At 30.1% G+C, this 11,120-nt stretch overlaps 2 protein-coding genes across 2 annotated transcripts in view; one reads left to right on the plus strand and one right to left on the minus strand.

Annotated features, from left to right (window-relative positions):
- Nucleotides 1-2,065: 2,065 nt before the first annotated feature.
- Nucleotides 2,066-2,901, minus strand: LOC107487481 (chaperone protein dnaJ 11, chloroplastic). The gene has a single exon (XM_016108128.3). It carries the CDS (start codon nt 2,845-2,847, stop codon nt 2,353-2,355), a length of 495 nt encoding a protein of 164 aa, XP_015963614.1. The 5' UTR covers nt 2,848-2,901; the 3' UTR covers nt 2,066-2,352.
- A 7,991-nt stretch (nt 2,902-10,892) lies between these two features.
- The window catches only part of LOC107487484 (transcription factor bHLH121), a gene marked incomplete in the record, with an annotated part of 1,984 nt that continues 1,756 nt past the window's right edge, over nt 10,893-11,120 (plus strand). The window contains 1 exon segment of the mRNA XM_016108130.3: nt 10,893-11,116. Within this exon segment, the coding sequence (XP_015963616.1) occupies nt 11,025-11,116 (92 nt within the window).

Here is an 11,120-nt window from a genome sequence, read left to right on the forward strand (position 1 = left end):
TTGCCCCCACAACAGTGGATATAGAACCGTCTCTACCTGAAACTATCTTAAAAGACAAAAAATAACTCTCAGCAAAAAAATGAACTAAGATTCAACTCCTATTTTTTAGTCATTAATTATCATTAAATATATATTTATATTTTAATATATATTTTATATTAATAACAAACAAATAACATAATCGTATATATGAATAAATTAATAACTGCCATCGCCGCTAAAAGTTAAAAGAAATGGACATGGCAAAAAATTTATCGTTACAAGTAAGTAATAACTTACTATTTTTCCTTCTGTGTTGTGATTTGTGAATCAGCGATTTTCTTATGTCGATTTCGAGTGAGAGCAATTATTTTATTTTTATGAAGATTATATAACGCCTTCCCCAGTCGTCCGTTGGTTTCTATGTATCTAGAAGGTTGTTTTCTTCTCTCTCATCTGTGATTGTGTATATATATATATTTATATATATTTTTGTATAGTTGATGAATAATAAGGTTTTGGAAGATAGCTATATTAGTCTACATAACATAGGCATCATGACCACATCTTAGCTTCTAGAACAATTGCAGTGCAAGGCATAATGGTAAACAAGAGTACAACCCGATATTTTTATCAAATTGATTGATTATTATTCTTTTCAAAGTTGCTGAAAATTAAATTAAATAACATCCACGAGTAGGGAAAAAGGAGCTTTCTCTTTTCTTTAGTTAATATTATTCAATTGGTTTTCACATCCTTTTTCTTCGCCTTATTTTGTCCAAATTGTAGAATGGTATGAGGAAGAAGATTAATTAAGAAATAAAGAACAATGAAAAGGCTGTTGACACATTCCATAACAACAATCCCAATCAGGTTTCCCCTCCACCCCACACAAATCCCATTTACTCTAATTAAAGTTTCAAATTAATTAATCATTCAAATTCTTCAAATTGAATCATTCCTAGCAAGTGCTACCGTGCCGGTGCCCAAATTTGTTTACATCTCCGTCCCTATGAAGAAAGTGAAATTGCTTTATACATATTCATCAATTATTAATTATTATCATAGCAGAATTACCAGGTTTGCATGTGTTATGTTCCCATAGGTAGGTTCAAACTGCCGGCGAGTATCTTATCTGCGCGGAGCACCGACCACCACGATGTTTGCTGACAGAAAATTACTTATTTAATTAAGCGAGATTAATTATTTACTATTTATTACCTTTTTGTGTCTCTCTCTGTCCCTTAAAAAGTAAGCAATTTTTATTATATATTTATATCCTACATTTCACATATCCTATGCATAAGAATATCTACTTAGAGTTATATGAAGAAAAATAATTAATGAAAATCACCAAAGGATAAGTATTACTATTAATAGAATAAAATGCACTTTTTTATGCACGGAAGACTTTTGAAATATTTTATAAAAAGTTTACAATAAGTACCATTATTTATAACATAAATACTATAAACTAAATTGATATCTATTAAAAATTGAAGAGTTTGAAAAAAATTCTCAAATTTATAGTATGTTGAATATTCTAAATGATTGTTTGGATATCACCAATTGTGGAGATAAACCAAAATTATTAGGTTTTCAAGTTCCCAACGGAAGCACGTCACCGTCCATGTCATGCTTCGTTGCTTCATACGGAGCGTTGAAGTAATCAAGTAGCTTCCCTCTCTTTGTGTGTATCAATTCAACGGAGAGTAGAACCTCACCGTCGTAGAGTACTCGTATAACGTATGCCGTAATCTGTATCTTCTAGAAACCTTGAGCTTCTAGAATTTCGTTACCCCACCCACATGGTGTTGAGTGTTGACTTTAATTTCAAGGTCCCAATCATCCGGAGTGGCATTTCTATCTAACAAGTTATTTTCAAGAAACCCAAATTGCCTTGTTTTCTACTTTTGGATAACTCTCCCATGCATCATCCCAGATTTCACAACCTCAGAGTTCAATTTATCCTATGCTTAGCTGATTAGTAGCAATCAACCTCCAACTAATTTTAATTTAGTCTATTATTTTTCAGTAAAAATTCAAGGAAATATAACACAATAAGTTGAAAATAGTAGAATAGTCATGAAAAGAAGACATGTCAATTTTGTTTTTTTCTCGATTTTTCATTTTTACACCAGAGAAAGGGTACACTGTAAGTACTCGTGACCCCCTTTTTTTTTTATCGTGGGACAAAACTCAGCAGAATCTAGTTCTGTAAATTAGCAAGTTGCCTCTACATCTACGCGTACATGTACAAATACGTAGTATAATACGTAATAACTAACTAATAACTATGATCAAGGGCAAGGGCAAGGCGTTTCAATAACTCCGCCTTCTCTCTTGTTTTCGTGACTCGGCCGAGTCGACTCACTACCAGCACTGGTCCGTTTCCCAGTTCCGGCTGGTGTAGCCAGAAAATACGGACGCCGTCGACAACGGCCGTTGCCGCATCCCGAATAGGCTCCGATCGTAAGTGGCGCGCTTGTCAGGATCCGACAGAGTACAGTAAGCATCGTGAATCCTCATAAACTCGTCCGCCGAGGAGCTTTTCCGATCGATCGCCGCCACGTCCGGGTGGCAGACTCTGGCGAGTCGCCGGTACGCCGCCTTGATCTCCTGGCTGGAGGCACCGGCGGGAATACCAAGAACCTCATAGAGAGAACTGCAGGAAGGGACGATGGCGTCTGGGTTCAGAAACGAAGGCCTCTTTTGGTCCGTCCAGGTAGAGCGTGCTTCTGCGGTGGCTGTAGCGGTGGCGAAGGAGACAATCGGGCGGGATCTGACGCGTGAAGGAGGCGGAGCGACGGATCCTCCGATGAAGTTAGCGGCGGGGAGAGACGAAGGAAAGGACGCAGATGAAATCATGTTTGATTGTTGAGTTGGTTTGAATTGGGGATGGAATGCGAGGAATGAAATGGGGATTAGGGTTCTTATAAAAGAGAGGAGAGAGAAAAAAGGAATGGGGTTGTGAGTGGGGTCCACCACCAACACATACCATTGGCATAGCCGTGGTAATCTTGTGTTTGGACTTTTTGTGTGAGAAAGGCTTATCCAATTCTATGGGCAATTTTGCTGACTCACCACTTATTTGGCTCTCTACCTATTATAATTAAAAATAATAGCTATTATTATTGATTGCATTTAACACCGCTGGTAGCATAGCCAGTGGCATCTGAGTTAGCCATCGTTGTCAAATTTAGGCGCAACAACACTGTGGCCTACCACAACTTGGTTATTATCTCTGATTCGCCATGGCTCGCTCTCATCCAAAACACCGGATTCAATTGAAAAGGAAGCTCCGTGGAGAAGCCATCGGAACCTCAATTATTTATACTTAGATCATGTGTCTTAATAAGTTGTATCTTGAGATCTTAACAAGGAACTGTACACTGTAATAATAGGGCTTTTGAAAAATTTCAAAAGTAATCTTTTGAATTTTTAATTTATGAAAAGTAATAGTATTAATATTTGGTATAATTTTTAAAATTAAATTGTAATTTTTTTAAAAATTATTTAAAAATTTATAAAGAGATATAAAAAATAATTTTTTATAATATTGCAAAAGCATTTAACTTGAACTGACCTTCACATGTTCCAAACATTAAATTTTTTATATATTTATTAAAATATTAAAAGTTCATATAAAATATCCTGAGAAACTTAAATAAAATAATTTTTAAATTTTTGCTTGGCCTTTTCTTTTTTATTCAAGATCCAAACCCTACCATAAATTGTTATGCCTCTAACTTTATTATTGTATCCTTATTTTTCGATTGAGGGGGACAAATTTATATGTTTGTGATGTGAACATCATTCAATATATATAAATTAAGACATCCTGGAAAACTTAGATCTTGGAATAATAATTAAACATTCCATAATTTGGATCACATATTTTTGGAGCAATTAGCTCTTCACAAACGGTAATGACAAAATGTCTTACAACTTGTGAATTTTGCCATTTTCTGCAAGTAGAAGCACTACGGCCAAATCAAGTCGACTTAACTTTTCATATTACGAAAGAGAAGGGATGAGGAGACAAAAAAATTGTGGGGTCTATCATTGGGAGCTTCTATAATATCTAAGGTTAAAATGCCTTAGTTACCTAAGAAAAAAAACACTTCTCTTTTTATGTATTTAAATTTGTTCTAGAAAAATTGTGAATACAAGTAACAAAATCCTTGAGAGGAAGGCAAATGTTGGTATAGCAACAACAAAGCCAAGACTTATGTGAAATACGACTAGTATTAAAAAGGTTAATATAGTAATTAACCTTAATGGTAAACTTTTGTCTAACTGAATTTCTTCTAGAAAGAATTTATCATTGTTTCTATTTACCAATATGCACCTTATTAGTACATGATGCTCATACTGAAATTGACATAAAGTAATTTATACTCCATTTCATTATATATGTTTTTTAGTTGAATCTAATTTCAACTATTAATAATTAAAATATGTCACATTCAGCGGGGGACATAATTGCTTTGCTTTTAAATTAAAGAAATAATGAAGATATATGTGAAGTACCAACTTTACTTTTTGGATTCATGGATTAATAAGAAGATATATTTAATTTGGAACAAGGTAAGTGACCAAACAATGGCTCATGTGACAATCAAATTAAACACACTCCTTCACTTCTCTGACTCTCCTCCGTGTCTTCTTAGCAACAACAAAAACAATGACCAAGTTACCTAAATTCTGTAGGAAATAATAAATTCATATGAAATACCTTTAGGTTTAATTATTTATTTTATCTTATCGTGAATTTTTTTTTACCAACAATTGTATTATTGTTGCTAAAATTTTTTAACGACAAAATATGAGACGATTAATGTCTAATTATTTATAGATATACTAATATTTATTTTTATTATCTTTAAAAATAAAATAAATTGTCGCTAAAAATAATTTTTTTAATAGTGCATTTGTAAGGATTTATTTTAAAAGATGGATGATGCGTCCATTTTTACAACTATAGCAGCTATGAATTATTATGTTGCTGGCTTTATATACTTTATTTGAGGTTATACTAGGGTATAAGCCTGGCACTTCAGTGTGTTAGCATAACATGCTCTCTTCGGACTGTTACATGGGAATAATGGTAAATTTATTATTTATTATTTGGCCAAATAATAATTTTTTTTAAATCGATTATTGTTGACATAAATAATAAATATTAATTTATTTTTAACTAATTATTCGAATATATAAATATCATTAATATGTGTATATAATTCTGTCAAATATAAATCTTTTTTTAAGTTGACTAATATTTACATAAATTATATACCGTTATATTTTTAATGTTTTAAAATAAATCAGTTTTTATTAAAAAAAATTACTTTGATAGTATTATATTCAATTAATTTATTTTAAAATTAAATTTTATAAAATATATAGGTATAATATCATATAAATTGTTATTAATTTTTTTTATGTAACAAAAGAAAGAACCGAAGATGCTCATGTAATGTAATATAAAATAATAACGTTACTCAATTTAACATAATGTATAACAATCATATATATATATTCTTCCCCTTAAATATATGGACGTATACATAATATTATATATATCACTCTTAAATCTATATACATATACATAAAATTGTGATACAATATAATCCAATAATATAAGTATATAACTTGATGTCTTAATACAAAATTAAAAGTGTGGCACGCAATTGAATTTTTTTGTGGGATCTTCTCATCTTTTTACAGAAATTCCTCACCTATGAATATGTGTATAATAACATATATAACCCAAACAAGCTTTATGCAATTTAAAATTTGCAAGTTAAACGCATATAATCAATATATACGTATTTCGATTCAGTAAAATAAATACTAAAATCAAATATTCTCAATTATTTAAACATAAGTTGTTCCGATACCCTTTATTAGAAATTCTTAAAATTCTTTAAAATTTAAGATTATTCATATTAAATTATTAAAAATATTTAAATATAAAAACATATCTAAATTTATAAGCATTATTAGAAGAATTTAATTTTTTAATTTTTTAAATTAAATCTTTTTTTATTTTTAATAGGGTTGAATGGTAACTCCTTTGATGAAAAAAGAGATAGTGAGATAATTTTAATGTGTTAAGGACTAAAATCCTAAATTCATTGTTTATATTTAAAAATGACACTAATTAAATTTTAAAATTCAAATAAAATAGTATCTACAACCAAAATAAAGATAATATCTAATTTTATCCTCATTCAATTTCACTTATTCAATTTAGCATTTATAACAATAAATGAGATCATTGTTATATAAGTCGTTTAATTTGAAATAATTTAATTTCTAATTTACTCAAAAAAAATAAAAAATTAAATAATATTCTAACACACTATTCATATTAATAAATTTTGGTATTTTATTTTGTTAAAAAATTAAGATTTTATTTTGGTGTAGTATATTGATTATAATTGTTCATATCCTAACCCAAATGATAAGCTATGCCCAAATTAAGCTAAAAGGTCCAATCTATAAGATTGGCCTTTACTGCTTATCCGACCTCCTTAAAGAAGTCGGGGTCAACGTGAACAAACACTTAACACTTATATAACTAACTGGCTCTGTAAATCTTTCTCTCACTTCTATAAGAGAGATCTCAACAACCCAAAAATAAACGGCAGTTACCCACTTCCAGAAGTAGAACTACTTCAACGATAGTTATTGGCTCATTTTTCTATAAATACCCTGATACATTTAGGTACCTCTAAGTTTCAATATATTTAAACCTGCTTAACCCCTTATTGACTTAGGCATCAAAGTATCTTGCAAATATCACCACTCACCCTTTCAAACACACAACTCGAGCGACAATTCTCTGACACAGGATAAATCGAATAATTGGTAACCCCGGAACAATAATAAAAATAATAAAGGTAATTAGTATGTAGACTTTTAAAAGTAGATGTTATCAAAGATAAAATTAATTTATGTTGTAATTGTTTTTGTATAAATAAAATAAAAAATATTTTTTTAAAATAAGCTTTTAGATAAAAAAAATCGGTATTTTAAATAAAAATAGATTTTTATGTGCAAAATCAATTTGTTTGTACAAAAATTTATTAATTTTAAACTTATTTTTTTAAATCAATTTATTAATTTTATAATCAGTTAATAATTAATTTTATTATTTAAATTAAATTTAGTTTATTAACCTAAATTAAATTTTTAGTTAACTAAAATTAGGTTTAACCTTTTGTTAACTTTAATCATGTGCAATTCTATATATATCTTTTTATTTATTTTTGGCCTCGCCAACAATTTCTTTCAAACTCAGCCACTGACAACAACAAACGTGGATGGTATTTTAATTTGCTACTTTATTGAATAGAGAAAATCTATTAATAGAATATTTATGGCCCTACGAGAATTCCAAATTTTTCTGCATAATGCCTAAAATGTATTGAAATTTAATTTAAATTGATTATATAGATTATGAAAAATGAACCAAGACTAGATGAAGGACTAAATTAAAGTAGATATTATTGTATTGTATACGCTAGAAGCATCTGACAGTATCCTTTTTATATAATTATAATTATATGTAACTCGATTGAGATAGATAGATACTAATGAGAATAATGAAATAAACTAATGAATGTAGGTTGAAATTCGATGCAATTAAAAGATTAAAAACAAAATAAAAATGATAAAAAATTAAAAGTCACGATCTAAATCCAGGTCACCCCTCCAAAATAAACTAGGGAGCATCTGATTATAATTAGGGCTGGAAGTGAATTAAGCCAGTTCATAAACTAACTCGAGATTGATTCGATGAGTTAAGTTTGTGAGTTGATGAGCCAAGTTTAAACCTGAAATTAAGCTCATAAATTAAATGAGTTGAGTTTGATAAGCTCAACTCATTAGCTCGTAAGTTGGCTTGATAGAATTATAGATTATTTATTTATATTTTTTTTATTTGAGCCAGCTTGTGAGCTCAAGCCAACTCGTGAGTTTTCGGTAAGTCGAGCTTGAGTTTAAAAAATAAGCTCAATTGTTAATGAGTCGAATTGTAAGCTAAACTCAATTTTCGTAAACCAAATTTAAGTTTGGAATTCCACTCAACTCGGCTTACTTCCGGCCCTAATTATAACGCACATCGAAAATAATAATCAATAAACTCAATAAATTGAGAGACAAGTCGATAGAAATCCATGGTTGAGATTTTAATTCGTATAAAATATATTTATGTCTTACGATAGTGACATGAATAATTAAAATAAGTGGTTATATATCTTGCCAGCCAAAATCGACATCATCGGAAGCATGTAGTGTAGTATAATAAAGTGACGTTTTTATTATTACTGTTCCTAAAGTTGCGCCATGTGTTGATCCAATTTTACATTTTGTAATGTGTGGTTAATGTTTTAATTTGTCCTAGCTAGTCATCATCGATCATAATTTAATTTGTGGATTATACCGAGTCCAGAAGTCTTGGTTTCTTATCTTCTAGAAGATGTGGATATATATAAAAGGAAAGAAAAAGGAAAAATCTTCTACATACATACTTGCGGTTATTACTTATTAGCAATAAATCTAAAACATTTTAAGTGGTACAGAAAATATTCAATTGTAGCTAGGTCAAGATCAACTCCAAATGTACCATGGGAATGTCGTGTTGTAATTTGCCATCCATCCTCCAATGAAGTGTTAGTAAAAGATATACATCTATATAACAGATCAGCTCACTATTTTTATTTTCTAATTAATTAAAAGAAATATGATTTTTTTTTCTTTTAATTTTCTTTTCCTGATAGACTCATCATAGATTCATATACAAACGTATACTAGTCACCAAAAAAAATATATACAAACGTATACCAAACCATCGTTAACTATTTCTTGCCTCTAGAAATTATGTTAACTAAAATTTAAAAAAATTAATTAAATTAAATAATGAAACTTAAAATAATGTTAATAATAACTAATTTTTATTGATATTAAACCAATTTAATTAAACTTAATTAATAAAAATATTTAAATGTATAACATTATTTTATAGGTAATCAATTAATAATTAAATTTATCAATTCTCGCCATACTAATTGTTATAAGACACATATTTAATATTTCTAGTTATAAATAATTTACACTAAAAAACGTTGATTGATAAACAAATAATCCACACTTGCAAAAATAATTTGGTGAATTCTATGATGCCTATGGTATGGTATTTAACTTTTGTCTAACTTACTTGATACGGTAAGTTTTGAATATTTAATAATTTTTTATTTTTATACTTTTAAAATTAAATATTAATTTTTAATCCTTTTAAAAAGTTAGGCAAACATTTGTAGGCACCATAGCAATCACCAAATAATTTATTCTGCTACATAATTCTCATAGTGATATTGTATTATATTAAGTAATTTCTAATTTTTTTTAAATAAAAAGTTCCACACAATAAGATGGAGTATCAACGTCTCAACAGAAACGTACTAAATTGATAAAATAAACTAATTCATAATCATCTTCGACAAAAATTATCAACAATCCAAAATATCAAATATCACTCCACTCTTTGTAATTCTTAATCAACCTGTTAACTACTCCTGTAACACTTGATTCTTGATTCCTGAAAATTTTGTCATTTTTTTTTTAACCAAATGCTCAGCCCGGGACTCTAACCGCGTGCCTGTTGAAGAATGAGCCGACGACTCATAGGCAGTGACTTGGTTAAGGGAAACCACCGGAACCGTAGCGACCAAATGATAATATAAGATACTTTCTATATCCAAGGCTAGACTCAAATTCCCAAACATTTTAATTAAGAGACCAGTTGATGAGCCACCATAACCATACCCTGTCCAAGTGATTTTGCATCTCTGATATGCACTTACTAAGTAGTTCAAGTAGTACTATTTCTTTTGTTTTTATTTTATTTTATGTCTCTGGTCATATGGGTTCATATGCCACTGAACCTGGATATACCCAATTCCATAACTGGATACAACTTTGGAAGGACCAACTTCAACACCGCATTGTATTTTGTCATGGAAGAATCAACACCACTTTAAGAAGCCTTGCAGCCCACTCCAGAAATAAAAAAAAGCCATACAGCAAGTAGTACTATTTTTTTATTAGACTGGACTTTGGTGTTAGTTGGCTTGCCCCTACACTGGGATGAGCCCAAATTCATTTGATGAGCCCAAGTGTATGGTGGTCTGATAAGCGGGCTGCAATGCCTGTCTAAGCCCATCTTATTTGTTTCATGTTCCATCCTACTTTGAATTGGTAGCTGAATATGGAAGCACCTCATATTATAGCTTCACCAAATACTATTTTCTAATTTATACTCCGAGATTGTTCACAATATATTATCGTGAGTAAGATAATGCACTTACTATTCGCTGGATTTGGAAGCTTGTAAAAATTAAAGGAACATATAAACCATATCATATCGTATAGATGGAGGTTGGACATTTTCGTTTTTTAAGAGGGGAAGGGAGTTTAGAGGAGATGGCAGTTTTAATATTTTGAACCAATAATTAAAAATTTAATTTAATAATGACTAAAAACAGGAGCACCAAAAGTATATTAAAGGATTCTACAATCTTATAAAAATTTAATTAGCTATTTAGTAATATATTGCTTATTATCAAGACATGTAGTAATTCATTACTCTTAAATGAAATTTTAAATAGATAGAGTATTTATGATATTATAATAGTATAGCACAGAAGGCATCCTATAACAATAGCAGTTTGCATCGGAATGCAACTGAAAATATTAAAGTATTATTTTGGTGTATAGTTGTGATGATAACACGAGAGAATCGAGTGAAACTGTGAAAGTGAAATGATCCAAAAATATATATAAAATAAAACAAAAAAAAAGAAAGGTAAAAAGAGAGGATATATGTATATTGGTGTTTGTGATATTATGAATATGAATGCACTAATAAGTAAGGTGGCTCGTGGATGGCACAAGTTTGATGCGCGTGTTCTCTTCTCTCTCTCTCTCCAACTGCAGCCAGATTCAGATTTCTGAGAGGGATTACTCCGCCTTCATTCATGGATCACTGGAATTTCTCCAAACCCCCATCCCTTCCGCAAGATTCACCCTCCGCTTCTCCCTCTCTTCCTCCTCCTCCTCCTCCTCCTCCTCCT

Source organism: Arachis duranensis, chromosome 5, assembly GCF_000817695.3.
Source record: "Arachis duranensis cultivar V14167 chromosome 5, aradu.V14167.gnm2.J7QH, whole genome shotgun sequence".
NCBI classification, from domain to species: Eukaryota; Viridiplantae; Streptophyta; class Magnoliopsida; order Fabales; family Fabaceae; genus Arachis; species Arachis duranensis.

Excerpts from the sequence above, each read along its gene's own strand:
- LOC107487481 (XM_016108128.3), bottom strand. The coding sequence starts at position 2,847 with ATGATTTCATCTGCGTCCTTTCCTTCGTCTCTCCCCGCCGCTAACTTC.